The sequence below is a fragment of the Gopherus flavomarginatus genome, chromosome 9, assembly GCF_025201925.1.
Source record: "Gopherus flavomarginatus isolate rGopFla2 chromosome 9, rGopFla2.mat.asm, whole genome shotgun sequence".
Lineage (NCBI taxonomy): Eukaryota > Metazoa > Chordata > Testudines > Testudinidae > Gopherus > Gopherus flavomarginatus.
Window position 1 is genome coordinate 64263327 of NC_066625.1, and position 17003 is coordinate 64280329.

Genomic DNA, 17003 nt, shown 5'->3' on the forward strand with positions numbered 1-17003 from the left:
ACATAGTGCTTTGCTTAGCTGCCTCTATATGATTTTGCAGGACAGAAGCTGGCTTTGTCTTTTTGAAAAATTGTTTTTTAATGAAACCATTACAAAAATATGCAGTAGCTATTGTTTGTGTGGAAAGAGCTTTCAGTTACCGAAGAAGTCTCATTAGAGTCTCTGCTTGTGGGAAACCACTTTACATATTTAAAAAATTGTTACTTTTACCCAAATGCCCTGTGGGCAATACTAACTTATTAATTCTGTCTACTGTATTACTGGCTGAATTGTTTAAAATAACATGTCTCTCCATTTCCTTTTGAAAGGCATGGGAAGTGAAAACATCAGGCTGTGTGAGTGGGGAAGATATCCAACATGACAAGATAGCCGGGCTTGCATTAGAGGTTAACTTAACACTAGGAAGTCGGTTGTTAAAGCAGGAATGAAATAAGGTCAAAGATGACGTTCTAGCAATAAGGCCTTCTGGAACCATGAAAACTGTAGAGCAGGGATTAGTTAGAAAGAAGAGGATACAGCAGTTGATAGAAAGAGAAAATGGTGGAAGGACTTGGGAGATGTACTTTCTCATTTGATTTACTTTCTTCACCTTTCAACTTTAACCTAGATAGTTGTATTTTCCCTAATTTATCTATATCTATTTCTAACTTCTCTCTTCCCTGTTAAACCATTGCTCTTCTCATCCACAGCTAACACATCAGAGCTGTCTTGGCTTTCTACTTTGACATGAGCTTGATTTCCCTTGTATTTTAGCAGACATTTTCTTACAGGTTTTAGGGAAAGATTTCAAAGATTAGGGTAAACTGAATGAAACAAAGTTTAAACATATTTATAATTTTTTTCTTCCATTTTCTGAGATGTTTTTCCTTTGCAATATCCCCAGGAGGCCAGATTTTATATTATTTATTTGTGAGGAGGGCTGTAGTATGTGCAGGAATCTCTTCTTCTGTGGTCTTCAGCTTGATGTGTATTCAGATAACTTCTTAGGCTTGAGATAGAGGGGAAAAGTCAAACAGAGGCACTTAGTTTCCACTGCTGTTGCTATGAACCACTTGGTCTTTTCCTGCTATAATACCATTGAAATTAAGCTAGAGGGACAAGGGAGCCATTATGTACTGGGTTGTTGCTACGTACTGCTTAGTGACCAATAGAACCATCAAGACACTAGTGCAAATACAGTATTAATTGTCAATATAGTGCTGTAGGATAATTGTCGTGGTGGTGTAGGAAAATGTAAAAGTCTCCTGAACCTTGGTACCTCTGATGAAATGTAAGACTTATTGTGGATAAATAAAAAGCTTTATGGAAGTTCTACATATGGAGGTACTAAACTTTTCTGTGCATGTTTCTGTCAGATACTAACCAAAATAACTCTACAAACCATTTCAGAGATTGGTAGTAAACCTGACCTTGAGTAGAGAAGAGGAGGAGAGAGAGAATGGAGAGTCTTAACTCAGGTGTTGAGCTTATGATGGAACACGCTACTTGCTAACTGTTCATAAAATAAAAAATTCTGGAGACTACTGATTTATACAGCAAATGAAAAATCTGACAATTGTGTGTCACTGCTGTTCCATTTTCAGTCAATGCTATGTGGCTGTTGCTTTGTTTAGCATAGGTAGACAAGGGAAACCAGACTTCTGAGAGACAAATTATAGTGAAAGATGGTCTGTAAATATAATTTCAAAAATTAAAGTCCTAATAATACTTGCTTATGCTTTAGGTAGACAAATTAAGGGGCATTTCAACACAAAGGTTTCTGTTTGTTGCTTTCCCCAATTCATTAAGCGCATCTTGACTCTTGCTAGCATATATTCTGCTTATCTTGTTCCACACACTCAACATCTCTGGGACATGGATCTTCCCTGTATGATACAAGTAATTAAAATTTAACAATAGCATAACAACAAAAATACCATGAGATCTGGAAAAATCAGGATTCCCCTTATCCCTTTAGACAAGGTCTAGCTTGCAGTGCTGTTCTGTATCAATGGTAAATATGTCACAGGATAGCAAGGCTGAGTCACCATAATGAGTGGGAGTGGGTGTTCCGTGGAGCAGAGATTGGCCCTTTACAGATCTCAGAAACAGCAGTGACAGCAGATGTAGTAGACTTTGGCAATGTACTGAAAGACCATGTTTATTTGAATAAGCTAGTGCACAGCCTTAACTTTGTTACATACTTGCAGGTCAGCTTTAAAACACTTTCCTCCTCTTGTTTGTTTTTTCTGCATCATTTAATGGCAAGAATTCAGATTGATGATTTCACCTCCAGTCCATCTTTTTTCTTATTCTTTTTCCCCGAAGACCGTTTGATTAGCAATATGATGATTTTGCTGAGAGTAACATGTAAGATTTACAATGTGGATGCAGCAAATGTCAGACCCGTGTAAGGAGAATCAATTATATTTAATATGAAAATTATCTAGTTAGAATATGTTCTTCCACACTGTTTTAATTAATTTCAATGTGATATTAAATATGAATTTTGAAAAATGTCGTTATAAATAATCATAGCTCATGCTACGTTAATCACATAATTGAGATAAAACCTAGTCAGAGACATTTCCTATAGTATTTGGACAACAATATTACTGCTATTAGATTTTTTTAATAGGTCACACCATATAATGTCACAGATTTCAAATCTAGAAGGGACCATTATGGAATTCTGGTCTGACCTCCTGCATAGCACAAACTATAGAATTTCAGCCTACATCAAACCTATAACTTCTGATTGAGCTATGGCATATTATTAGAGACATCCATTATTGATTTAAAGACTTCAAGTGAGAGAATCCACCACATCTCTAGGTTAATTGTTCCAGGGATTATTTACTTGCACTGTTCAAAATCTGCATCTTATTTCTAGTTTGAATTTGTCTAGTTTCATGCTCCAGCCACTGAATCTTGTTATGCCTTTATTTGGTAGATTAAGGAATCTTTTACTGTTACAAATCTTCATCCCATATAGGGACTTACAGACCATGATCAAGTCACTGCATAGTATTCTCTTCAGTAACAAAACAGAATGAGCTTCTTAAGTCTCTCTCACTGCAAGGCAGGTTTTCTAGGCTATGAATCTTTCTAGTAGCTCTTTTCTGAGCCCTTTGCAATCTGTTCCTAAATCTTGCAATTGTCTCTATTGAAACAGATCTTATGTTCTCTGCGTGAACCAGGATACTCATTTCACTCTTTAATTAATTAATGTATTTTTCAGGCAAATTTGCTTTAATGTACAACCATTAGTAATACCAACCAAACTTTAGCAATAGCATGTGTGGGGAGAAGGGAGTTGCCATATATGTTAACTTAGAAATGTAGAGACAGTTTTCCCTTTAAAATCAGACTTTGCCATAAAGTTGTTTTCACCAAATTGGAGAACATTTTGACCAACCTGGCCAAGATGGCAGCCTAATGTAGCAGTTGGCACCTCCAACCAAGTATAGCTAAGACAGTTTCAAGTACCTTCCGCCACCACAATGCAAACACTAAACATGAGTTAGACATCTCCCTCAACGGAAAATGACTGCAACTCAAGGCAAAACCTGTCTACCTTGGTGTTACACTGGACCATTCTTTGACTTTCCATGATCATCCAAAAAGACTGCTACCAAACTCAGGACCAGGAATAATCTAATCAGCAAATTTGCGAGTTCGACCTAGGGCGCAGGCACAGAGACACTTTGCACGTTGGCTCTTTTGTTGTGCTATTCCTCAGTGGGATACTGTGTGTCTGTGTGGTATTGTTCACCTCACTAAATTAATTGACGTCAACTTGAACTCAACTATGCGTATCATAGGCATCCTGTGTCCCACTCATATCCCATGGCTACCAGTTAAGAGCAACATAGCCCCTCCAGACATTCGTTGCAACCAGAGTGGCGGAAAAGCTATATGCCAATCCAGGTCTCCCACTGTACGTGGCCATTTTCAGTCACCCCAGAGCACGACTTACGTTGAGACATCCATTGTGGTTTCAACTACCAGATCGGAATCTGTGAGCAGCAATCCTATGACGTGATGAGTAGTCGGCTAAAGATATTTGGAATGGCTTCTTTGTCACTGGTCTGTCTATTTGATCATCTGGATTTGACCTGCTATGTCACCACTGGACTCTGAGGAGCAGGTTTTGAACTGTCCAAGGAATATTTGCAGCCAGTGATGACCCACTTATCACTGTGGCCTCTATGAATCAATGGTGCATATTGTCAACGAGTATCAGCTGATTAGATTTCACAATGGCCTTAGGGCTCTTCATTGTGCTGATGAAACTGCTGTTGGCTGGCATGGCAAGCACTGAAAATGCTAGTAGAAAAAGTATCTGATCTAAAAGTGAACCTTTTTGCAAGACATTACTCTGTGGCATGACACTCCATATTCTTCATAGAAATATGCTTAGATATGAATATGGCATAAATAAGATATACTTCATGCAAGATGGCTCATCTAAGATACCATTGAAAAGGTTATAATTTACTGAATGTGATTATCCAATTTCTATGCATGTATCATTTCTGTCTCTGAAGTTAGGAATATTGACTATGTAACAATTACAACTGTGTGTGTACTTGGGGGGAACGCCCACCAGATAGTAAGTAATCATCCTGAATGACCCATTTAAGAAGGACAGTAGAACTCTGAACATACTAATTTCCCACCTTCCTGAGGAGTTTCCTGGGATGCTGTATTGACACTACAAGGTCAGGTGATATTGTCACCTGATGCAAAATACCACCTTGGACACTGCTGGTACTTTTCCACTAGAAACAAAGGCTTCCCACCTTTTGTAAATCTTATTTAAGGCTGGGGAGTAAGGCAAACAGGACTCTCCTCCTTTGCCTACCCATGAAGAAAGACTGCTGAAAATACCTGAATAGACAAAGAAACTAGCCTGAGGGGAAAGGCAGGGGTGAGTCCAAACTGAGACACGAGTCCAGTCTATAAGAAGAGATAACTGGAACTCTAAGCTACAGAAAATCTGTGTCCTGCCTAATTCAACATTTTCGGTGAGAAATTACTTTTTGTAACCTGTATCTTTAGTGAATCAAGCTTAGTTTGTTTTATTTGCTTTGTAATCTGCTTTGTTCTGTTTTCTGTCCCTTACAATCACTTAAAATCTGTCTTTTGTAGTTAATAAACTTATTTCTTGTTTATAATATAACCCAGTTTGTGCAATCCATATCGAGGGGTGGGGAGCAAGATGCTGTTCATATCTCTCTTCATATTGAAAGAGAGGGTGAATTTTTCTGAGCGTGTGCTGTGCAGATCTTTCTATACAGTGCAAGACAATATGATCTGGGTTTTATCTCTCCACAGTGGGTGTGCATATGAGTGCTGGGTGAATCTTCTCACACAGATCTGATTGCAGTCTGTGCCTGCAGCTGAGCGTGGTCTTGCCTGGGTGTGCGCTGAAAAGGAGCTTGAGAGCCTGGCACAGCAATCCAGTGCAAGGGAAACCCAGGCTGACAGGGCCAGAGGGCTAAGTGGGACTCCAGCACATCAGGTGGCATCCCAGAAGGGGGAGTCTTACCCTTCACATACTCCACCCAATAAGACTGGATAATGTACACAGCCCTATTTATTTCCAGTAACTAAATATTCTAAAGGCTGCCTGGATCTGAATATGTTTGGTTCAAAATTATCATTTTTAGTTTGTTCCCTGCTAACTTCTAATGGGATGAAAAAGTAAATCTCTCTTCTATGGCTGCAAATTATTATTTTAAAGAGTCAACTATCAGCCACCAAAAACACTTTTTATTTTGTCCAGTATTCGATGATTTTAATTGCTTTCACCCACAAAGGGATGACTAGAAATCTGCAAAAATATGTCTAACTGATTGGGGAATAATGTTGCAAAGCGTCATTTTATTAGATTCACACTGAACATTTATCAGAACAGAGAGAGATGTGACCTTAAAATTATACAGAAAAATAAAGGCAATATCTGGTGGTATAGGTGTGTTAACATAAATACCACCCACAATACTAGTAGCTCAGCTGAGTTTTGTACTGTTATTACAAGAGGAAAAGTTCAAGACCTTGGCTGGCCCCTGTTGGTGCTACCTGTCTGAAGTTGGATGTTATGTTGTGCATGCAGAACAACAGAGCCTGCAGCTTCCAAAAGAGGCTCTGCACTGCTGAGATTAATAGCCTGCAGAACTTTATGATCAGTTTCTGGTAAGTGGGATTTCAAGATAATTCACAATATACAATCAGGTCACATCGGTCATATTTGAATCTTGCTGCTTGTGGCACCACTCCCCATTTCTCTAGTGGCTGAGTCACTTGTGGCACACATTTGTAGTTGTCATTTTGCCTTTTTGGCATAGGCATGGGAGTTTTTCAACTATATTTAAGGATAACTTGCAGCAATCTTCTTTGCTCCACAGTCTGTTAGGCACTGGAGCACACAATATCCAAATCAGTTATCTGACAGTTTTCTTCTAAATCATTTAATTGCAAATACTGGCAGTTTTAGAAGTGGACATTAGCAGCATATTAGAACTCATCATTCTTTTTATCATTCATAAACTAATATAGCTAGAGCACAGAAGGCAAATCATTGCCACTTTGTATTGTGTATGCCACTGTACCAACATAGGTTTTAGTTTAGGACATTCATTTAGCACTGAAATGGTGACATCTGCTTTCCATTTCAAGAATCAGCACTTCATCTCTTTAAATGCTTGGCACTAACCCGATTGTATTGTATATACAGCCCTAAATCCCTGTGAAGTCCACCACTGAATATTTCATCCAGATTGTCCCTTGTTTTTCCCAGAGATTCCATTTAACTTAATGTTGGCACACAATTGTGTGCTAACCTGTAACGTATAAAGTTTTCTTAAAACATATTGCAAAAATTATTTGACAATAGTAAGATATTTGGCTTTTAATACAATTTAAAAAAGTAGAAGTCTTTTGAACTATAACATTATTTTAGGGGACACATGTTCACTACCCCCCTTCCATCTGGAACCCAATAACAGCTGCAAATGCAATGTCATAGGAAAAGATAAGTTATGGCAAGAGAAAAAATTCTCATTCCGCAGGCAAGACATGTCTTTCTTTATATGTGCCCACGAATCTGCTGTTAACAATCCAAACTGGTGTGTGTGGTTATATGGAATGCAAACAATTTGATAGGAAAGTTCAGAAGGGGGGGTTATTTTTTTTAAACATTTGTGTACATTTAATTGCTAATGAAATAACAAACTGGTGCTCAAATGTATATAATCGTAATTCCAAAAATTCTCAGGAAAAATATTGACTTTTTTATAGCACAGGAAGAGTGCATTAGCTGAACACTAATCAGCAAAGTGCATTCACTTTTTGCTACCAAACAGCCATATTCGCTGATTCATTGCTTGTCCTAGCCAACCTGACCTACTTTCTGGGCTGCAGAATTTGGCTTCTGGCCACACTGCAGAAAGGCCAGTGTCAGTAGCTTCTGTGGATTATGCTGCTGTGACTTCTCTAGTCAACTTTCTGCCATTGAAATCCAGGGCTATTAAGTCATTAATTCTGGACGCTAGATACACTGAGAATTGTTTTGGGCTTGTTACGTTTCTTTTATTTCCTAACTTTATTTTCTCTCGTTCATTTGTGTGTGTGTGTGTGTTTATGTAAAGATAATTACATCCTGATTCAGCAAAGTGCTTAGAGGCCATACTATGTCACACATGTGGTAGAGAGATCCATTCAATATCATGCATCTTTCCCTGCTTCCCTAGCACTCTACTAATTAATCTAATTCCACCAGGATTATTTCTAACATGTGTGACATAGAAGCTGAACAGCTTCAAACAGCTGCCTTTAAAAAAGAAACTCAAAATCAACTTGCCAGAAAAATGTTTCCTTCTTCAGCCCAAAATTACTCTGGCCCAAGGCCTAGGAAGGCAGTATTTAGTCCTGGACCAGTGATAGGGTCAGATCTAATATCTCATGACCCTTCAATGCTAAAAATATGTGTTTTACACAGTTAAAAAGTCCCACTGATCCAGTAGATCACAAAAATACTGCTATCCTTGCCATATCTAGAAATACAGGCTATGCATGCATTTTTTTGTGCATGGCTACAATGTTTTAGGTAATTTTAGAGGGTTTCTAAAATGAATAAGTTATAATTTGCCTGTCTCTCAGACCTTTGTGCAGTACTCATTCACAGGCAGAAGGTTATGAATAATAGTCCCAATTACAAATTTAAAATACCTTGAAGTATTTCTAAAATACTTATTCTGTAAAATAGCTCTTTTGCTTGTTTGAATGAAGGAAACTTTATTAATCCGTAGAAGACAGAATATTCGCATGGAAGATCACTGAACATTTATACACGCAATACATATTGTACAACATGAAGGGGATTCCTCCATATATTTACATACTGGCAGTGGAACACTTCCTTAATGTCACCGGAAAACCTAAGAAGGTGATAAGCACCATCGCATTTCTTTTCAGATAAACTTACAATGGAAAAATGTAAATTTTTTCAGCAAAAGATCCTTAATAGGAAAAAAGCTAGAGCTCAATCAATCATCTGTAGTTATTGTGCAGAAGTCTTAAAATTCAGAGCACTTCATTTTTCAGATTGCTCTAGGCTTGTCTGAAATGTTGAAGGAGCAACACATAGTGGTTATTTCTGTAATTGTCCAAAGGCATGAAGTTATTAGCAAGTAAAATAAATTTTAAGTAAAAGGCAAAAATGAAATATGTACATGATTTCCTTCAAATGCTATGTATATGCTATATAATGTAAATTAAAGATGTTAAAGCAAATACTGCTAACAAGAAACAAACTCTCTTCTGAATGACAGGGCAATTCAATCTAGCTAAAAATGATAGGTTATAACCACTTTTCAGTTGTCAGTTATCCCTCACCACCCATCCACCCACCTCCCTACACACACACACACACAGAGTTTGGGACCTTGATTCAGCCTCTTGCTTTATGACCACAAGCAAGCATCATTTTCAAGCCCCACATGATACTGGTGATGTTGAGTGAGATGGCTTAATCTGTGTTCTTTGGATAATCATAAAAAAAGAGGTAGGGGCTTCAATCTTTTCATTAGAACTAAGCAGAATTTGGCTTGTGGTTTAGAACATTTTTCACAGCAAGGGACAAGAATTAGGATTGGGAACTGGAAAGAAACATATCAATGCCAGCGCTCCTGACTCTGCTGTTTGTTATGGGTTATTGGAGAAGCCTTCTCTATCCTTTTCATTTGGCTCTTTACTTGCAGGAGAGAATATGGAACAGGCATTAACCAGCTTTTGCACTAAGTATTGTGCAATCTACTTAAAATAATGGAAGAGTGCTTTTGACTTTAAAAAAATATATAAATTAACTGATAAAACTCATAAGTCTGATGGGAGGCTGTTTTATTGTAATATTTAATCAGATCAGTTTGTCTTTCTCCATAAGGTCACATATTTTTGAGTCATAATATAAACTGTAAGTTTCTTCCTTGTATGTATGTCTCTGAAGCACTGTTTTGAAAGCAGACCTATTATATAGTGAAATGAGAACTATCTATCAGTATTCATGAGGAGTAATGTTCTAGAGAGAGAGGCTATACATTCAATCCACTTATTATGAACAGAAATAAAAATGCTTGAAAATAAGGAGGAAATGTATATAGTGCATGAATGTAAAGTACAAGTCTTGCATGTAAAGTATAAGTCCTCTGGTTTGAAGAAAATACTGAACACATTTTCTTGCTTTAAATTTACATTACTTTTAGTAATTATGTTCTTTGTAATCTATACTAATGGATCGTCTTTTAGATTGTGTGCCCAAACCTTGGCCTAGCTGAATTGTACAGGACCAGGCCAATATTGAAGAGGGAGCCAAAGTTGGCATTAGGCCACTTTTCTGCCCCTCACCTGGATCACTGGGAGCAGCTTGGATGTTGATTTGGCTCCTAGCACAACTTAGAGACTTTTTAGAAACTTGTTTGAGAGATGTCTCATTGCTCATTCTTTTTGGGGTTAAAAGTATAGAATTTGTAAGAAAAGAAACAGAAGATTTTTGTATAAACAGAAAAATCCCAGTTTGGACTATAAGAAGTTCTTCTTCAGTGATTGGTCCCTATTGTATTCCATTGAGGGTTTACGTATACTCACCATGTGTCCAGAGCCAGAGAATTTGAAGGTAGTAGTGTCCATTGGTCCTCACATGTGCCCTCACTTTGCCTCATGGTTTCATTTGAGGTGATAAAGGGCAGGGCGAACTGGCAACATCTCGAGTTCCTTCTCAGTGCCACAGAGTCCAGTTGAAGCTACTAGTCTCCTCTTGTGTGTGATGAACCTTAAAAAGTGTAGACTTATATATACTTAGTTTTTGTTGTAGTATTTGCTGTTTTTACTGTTTTAACATAGTTTTAGCTATTTTTAGTAGTATTTGGAATAGAACTGAGACTTTGGGGGAATCTGTTTACTGGTTACACCCTCCCTCCATACAGATGTGGGTACTGGACTATGTCAAAGATGCCAGGATTTAAGATCTGCGCCTCCTGTCTACGTTCCTTCTCGATCAGCAACTAACGTCAACATTGCCTCAACTGCTTGGGAGAAGCCCACGTTTCATTCATCTGCAATATCTGCCAGTCTTTTCCAAGCCATACCCAAGAAGGCCAGGTTCTCTGCCTTAAGAAGCACCTCATGGAAGTCACCATAAGGTCTCAGTCGTACCCAGGCTAGGGAACTGCCCTCTGTACATTGGCCTGAGACAGCCATGTATGCGCCTCTGGCTCTAGAGATTGAGTCCACCGCCAGCGGTACCATCACTACAGACCCCATGCTGGGGCCTAGGTGGGAGATAAGGAAGCATGTGCATGAGCATGGCAGTAAATCTTCTTCCAAACTGAAGAAGGGCAATGCACCTTCCATGAGTTCCACACCCTCCAGGATTTAAGAGTCACACTTCAATCAATGGGTATCTACACACTTGCACCCAAGCAGAAATTCTACCATCTGCTCACCTACACAATGGTTCAAGACTTCCCAGTTCTTCCACCAAAAAACATACGAACCATCATGCAAGCACCAGACAACCCAACAATCCTGTCCTCCAGGCCTGCCTTCATCCTCACACATCCTCTTATTTCTGAGACCACTAGCGAGCCGCCAATCTTCTTTGCATGTCAGCCTGTCCCCCATTTCCCATTCCCACTTTCTCCAAGCTGCTAATGCACCACCACTGCAGGATCAGACATTCCGATCCACAGATGCTTCACCTCAGGGTTTGGTATTTGAATGAGCATCTTCTCTAGAAGAAGAGTGCTTAGTGGAAATGAAAGGCATCCTATCAAGCAGTAGGAAATAGTCAATTAGGTGTATCTCCTAGGCCCACCAAAAAGGGCTTTTCCCAGAGGACATGAAGATTCCACTTCTTTTGAATTACTTCCTGTTCTCTTAAGATCCACTCTCCCATGGAAAGACACTCTGTATTTACACATCTGTTGATTACTATGTTTTGGAAAGGACTTCCAAGAATGTATCACCTGTACAATCTATTGCTCCCCAACAGGACCTCAACCTTGTTCTATCAGCACTGATGAAGCAACCCTTTGAGCTGCTGGCTTCATGCTCTATGTTCTTTCTTTCCATGAAAGTCACGTTCCTTGTGGCTATCACGTCAGTGAGATGGGTAGGAGCACTTGGTGCTATGATGGCAGATCCCCTCCTTTCACCACTTTCCATAAAAACAAAGTCTCCCTGCACCTACATCTTAAATTCCTACCAAAGTTTCTCTCTTGGTTTCATCTCAGTCAACCCCTCCACTTATCTGCTTTCTTCCTGAAGCCTAATGGCTTGGAAGAGGAGTGATGACTTCACTCCCTCGGCGTCCACTGGGCCTTGGCTATCTACCTGTAGAGGACAAGATTGATCAGAAAGTCTCCTAGATTATTTATCACAATTGCAGAAAGTTAAGGGGCAAGCCATTTCCACATAGAGAATCTCCAAATGGATTTCTGGATGCATTACACTATGCTATTGTTGTCAGACGTAGGGCCCATTCCACTTAGGGCCCAAGTGTCCACCATGGTCACCCTCCATGATATACTGCTTAGGGACATATGTAGGGCAGCCATGTGGAGTTCAGTACATACCTTCACTATACATTATGCCTTTGTGACAGACTTTGTGACAGATGCCTCATTCAGCATGACTGTCCTCCACTCAACTGTTCCATCTTCAGCTTCACACCCTCCTCTGAATAAGGTACTGCTTGTTAGTCATCCTCAGTGGAATACAATAGGGACCATCATTCAAAGAAAAAGAAGAGGTTACTTATCTGTAACTGAAGGTTCTTCGAGATGTGTGGTCCCTATCTGTATTCCACCTCCCGCTCTGCAGCAGATCTTTTGGATTTGCAGTAGGGAAGGAACTGGAGACACGATCGGTGGTCCTCGCCCTTTATCGCCTTGTACTAAACCATGAGGTGAGACAAGGGTGCATGTGCGGACCAACAGACACTACTACTTTGAAATTCTCCAGCTTCAGTCACATGGCACATGTGTAAACCCTCAGTGGAATATAGATAGGGGCCACACATCTTGAAGACCCTCCAGTTACAAGTAAGTAACCTCTTTGTCTCCAACTACTGCTTAGTCCTACCTTTGACAACCAGCCACTGTCGCTGCTTGTATAGGGCTCCTTGGCTTTCCATTCAGTATCTGATGGAGACTAAAGTCCCTAGTCTTCCTTCATTATGCCACCCTGTCCACCTAAGCTTAGTGTTAACTTATTGCTTGATGATGTTCAGTAGGTCAAGTGCACTGTGTCACAGCAGTGCCCATATTTTGGTAAATTTGATTTGACATTGATGAGAATAAGAGTCCCTCTGACCCAAGCCTGGCAAGATCAAGTGCTGCAACACCCCTAAGCTGCAGGGTGCTCTGGACCGAACTCCCTGCAGTCAGAGCGGGCTACCAAGACTGGCTGGAGCTGCCTCTCTCTCTGGCCGAGCTTTCGGAAGCACTCCATCTCATGCCCACCAACAAATCCCCGGGCATGGGCAGGCTGACTGTGGAGTTCTACCACATGTTCTGGGACATTCTCGGCCCAGACCTCGTCACCGTCTGGGCCGAGTCCTTGCAAAGCGGGGACCTCCCTCTTCCATGCAGGCAAGCCGTCCTCACCTTATTGCCAAAGAAGGGGGACCTTCACGACTTACGGAATTGGCATCCCGTCTCACTCCTCAGCACAGATTATAAGGTTGTAGTGAAGGCCATCTCTCTGCGGCTGGGGTTCATGCTGGCGGACGTGATCCATCCCCACCAGACCTACACCATCCTGGGCCGGACCATATTTGATAACCTGGATTTGATTTGGGACCTCTTAGAGATGGGGCATAGGGATAGTCTGTCTTTCACCCTCCTGTCCCTGGACCAGAAGACAGCGTGTGACAGGATGGACCACAGGTATCTCCTGGGCATTCTATGGGCATTTGGCTTTGGGCCCCAGTTTGTGGGCTTTCTCCAGGTGCTGTATACTGACGTGGAATGTTTGGTCAGGCTCAACTGGACCCTGACCAAGCCAGTCAGCTTCGGGTGGAGAGTAATGCAGGGGTGCCCCCTCTCGGGCCAGCTGTACACTCTGGTGATCGAGCCCTTCCTCTGTCTCCTCTGCCTGAGGTTGATGGGGTTGGTGCTTCGGGAGCCGGAGCTGCGGCTGGTCCTGTCGGAATATGCTGCCAACATGCTCCTCGCGATCCAGGACCCAGGCGACCTGGTGGAGGTGGAGGCCTGTCAGACCGTTTACTTGGCAGCCTCCTCTGTCCGGGTCAACTGGGTCAAGAGATCTGGCAGGCGAGCTCCCTCCCACCTGCGCTTCAAGCCATCCAGTGGAGCGCATGTCCGCTGCTCTGTCTTGGCGTTTATCTATCCACCACACATCCTTCTCTACCGGAGAACTGGCAGGATTTGGAAGCCGGGGTGGGTGGGCGGCTGCGGAGATGGACAGGACTGCTCCGGTATCTCTCCCTGCGAGGGAGGATGCTGGTGCTGAACCAGCTAGTCCTGTCCATGCTCTGGCACTGGCTCAACACCCTGACCCTGGCCCCAGGGATCCTGGCCAGGCTCCAGAGGACAGCCCTGGAGTCCTTCTGGCTAGCGCTGCACTGGGTCTCAGCAGAGGTTTTGAGTATTTCCCTGGAGGAGGGAGGGCAGGGCCTGGTCTGCCTTCGCAGCCAGGTCCATGTCTTCCGCCTCCAGGCCCTGCAGAGACTCCTTTCCAGTGCAGGTAGTCCAATGTTGTCCACATTGGTGCACGCCTTCCTCCATCCCCTCCGAGGACTCCGATATGACCAGCACCTCTTTTTTCTCCACCCGAGGGGTTTTCCACGAGACCTCTCAGAGCTGCCAGTCTTCTACCAGGACCTCCTCCAGACCTAGAATCTCTTTTTGGTGACCAGGTCCTTTGTGGCCACCAAGGGGGTGGACCTCCTTGCGGAACCCCTGCTACACAACCTGGATCTATATGTGCAGGTGGCGGAGTCTCCCTCGGTGCGCTGGAGGTTGGTCCTGGCAGAAACCACTAGGGTCGGAGACCTCCTGGACTACGACAAGGGGGACTGGGTGGATCCCCATGTGCTCGGTCGATGCATGGGGCTCTCCACCCTTCCGACCCCCCTGCGCATACTCCAGGAGGTGAAGCCCGCCTTCTCACTCGTTTCTCTCGTCTTCCTGCAGTGGGCCCTGCAAAAGGGCACTCATCCCAAACTCTCCAGACATTTTTATTTGGCCCCTTTTCCGCGAACCCCTCCGGCCTCCCTGTTCCCACACCCTGAGCTGGCTGCACACCCTGCAGCCAGTCTGGTTCCAAACCGCGCCTAGAGACCAACTGTACACACTTGTGCTCCACACACTGCATTTCCTCAGCCTTGCGTCCCGCCCCGACACCAAATGGCAGGACTATCCTCCACCTACAGAGGGTGAGGAGCCCCGGTGGGCCAGCCTTTATTCCACCTTGGTCCCACAGCCCGCCTGGGACATCAGTTGGTGGCTCCTTCACGGAGCTGTGAGCAAAGGCGTGTATTTGGTGTGGTTCACACCTGTACCCGAGGCCTGCCCCTTTTGCTGCGTGAGGGAGAACCTGGCGCACGCCTATCTTGAATGCACCAGGTTGCAGCCCCTATTCCAACTCCTGCAGAACTTCTTGTTGAGGTTCTGGCTGCGCTTTTCCCCACACCTGTTCCTTTTTGCACACCCCATCGACGGCCCCATAAAGTCACGAGACCTCCTCATCAACCTCCTCCTGGCCCTGGCCAAACTCTTCACCTACACTACCAGGAGGAGAATGCTGGATGAGGGGGTGCTCTGCGACTGTGAGGCCTATTTCCATTTCCTCCCTAGTTTCACGCATCCAGGCAGAGTTCCACAGGGCAGCGTCCGCTGGCTCCCTCAACATCTTTGAGGAGCAGTGGGAGCTGTCCGGGATTCTTTGCACGGTGTCCCCATCTGATACCCTCGTTTTGAACCTATGGTCCCTGTTTTTCTCATTAGTTGTCCCTTGCATTCATTTGGTCCCTGGGTCCAGTGGTTCCTCCCGCTAGGCTGGGGGAGGGGCCTTTAGAAGTGAGTGGGCTTGCACATGCCCGCCTCCTGGGTTTCCAGTAATGAACACCTCTAAGCTCACTTGAAAATTCCAGCCACAGAGTATCTCAATGTCTATTCTGCGACTTGATATTTTATTACACTTAGTGTGTAGAAAAGCAAAGAAATGAAACAATCCAAAATGCCAATTCAGTGAATCTCTGACGTCTTTATATTCTACGTAAGTCACATACGACAGTGTCCTATGTTGTTTAATATTCTGAATGATTCATGAGACAGTATTTGTAAGCTCTGAAAAAAAAATATTGGTTTGATTTTTGCAGAGCATTGGCTGTGATGACTACCTGGGCTCAGACAAGGTGGCTGATAAATGCGGAATATGCGGAGGGGACAACACTGGTTGCAAGGTGGTCTCTGGTGTTTTCAAACACACGCTAACAAATCTTGGCTACCACAAAATAGTAGAAATTCCTGAAGGGGCTATTAAAATCAACATTACTGAGATGTCCAAGAGCAACAACTACTTGGGTAAGTTGTATTTCATTCCAGATAAAACATGATTGGTGTGATGATTCAGTTTGCCTGGAGGTTTGTCCCAGTTAGTTCTTTCTCGGCAAAGTGAGAGAAATGCAAAGGCATGGATGAAAATTATTGACAAGAATACTAACTCATTGTTTCTAATTCTCGGTTATACTGGCAGGACAAACCTCATGATTTGTATCTATTGCCCTGTCCATGTAATCTTGCTTTGACTTTCCCAGTTCATTGGTTCCAATGTGGGAAATATACTTCACACTTTCTAAATCTTCTCTAAAATGTTAGTGAGGCCATTGTCTCCAGCAAGGCAGGCTGCTAGTCAGTTGAAAGCCATAGAAAACAGGATTCTCCTATTTCCTTAAAAAACACCACCACAACATGCAGAACTTTTAATACAAAAGGTACCCTGATCACAGTCACAGCACCGAGTATTTCTGTGTGTGTGTGTGTGTGTGTGTGTGTGTGTGTGTGTGTGTGTGTGTGTGTGTGTGTGTGTTTGTTTTGGGAAGGCATCTGCAGAATACAGTGTCATTCAGATGTGTAGAAATATCATGAGAATTAAATAGGAAGTGACAATCTGGCAGTATCAGGTAACACTAGACATCTGGAGGTATGTTTTCAGAGCTGACTCGTGCCTGGTATTGGGACTGGTGTGGAACTTCCTGTTTTACAAACATAGACCTGCCATGTCTACTGTTGGTGAGTTTTTCCCTATTTGACTTCCCATGTGTGGCATGGATTCACACAGCTCATCTGCAAGGCCCTTAGCCTGTCCTCATTTAAGTCCCTCTTAAAGACCCACTTCTGCCAGACTGCCTAAAGCAAATCCAGTTATATTGGTGTGCCCATCGTGAGTGCCATTAGCAAACATAAACAACAATGGAGCTGTGCCTGATAGCTTTC

At 42.6% G+C, this 17003-nt stretch overlaps 1 protein-coding gene across 2 annotated transcripts in view; it reads left to right on the plus strand.

Moving 5' to 3' along the window:
- THSD4 (thrombospondin type 1 domain containing 4) overlaps positions 1 to 17003 on the plus strand; it is a 654719-nt gene that overhangs the window by 510603 nt on the left and 127113 nt on the right. For both annotated transcript variants that reach the window (XM_050967929.1, XM_050967930.1), the window contains one exon: positions 15887 to 16091. In XM_050967929.1, coding sequence (XP_050823886.1) covers positions 15887 to 16091 — 205 coding nt within the window. The remainder of the gene's footprint in view (positions 1 to 15886; positions 16092 to 17003) is intronic.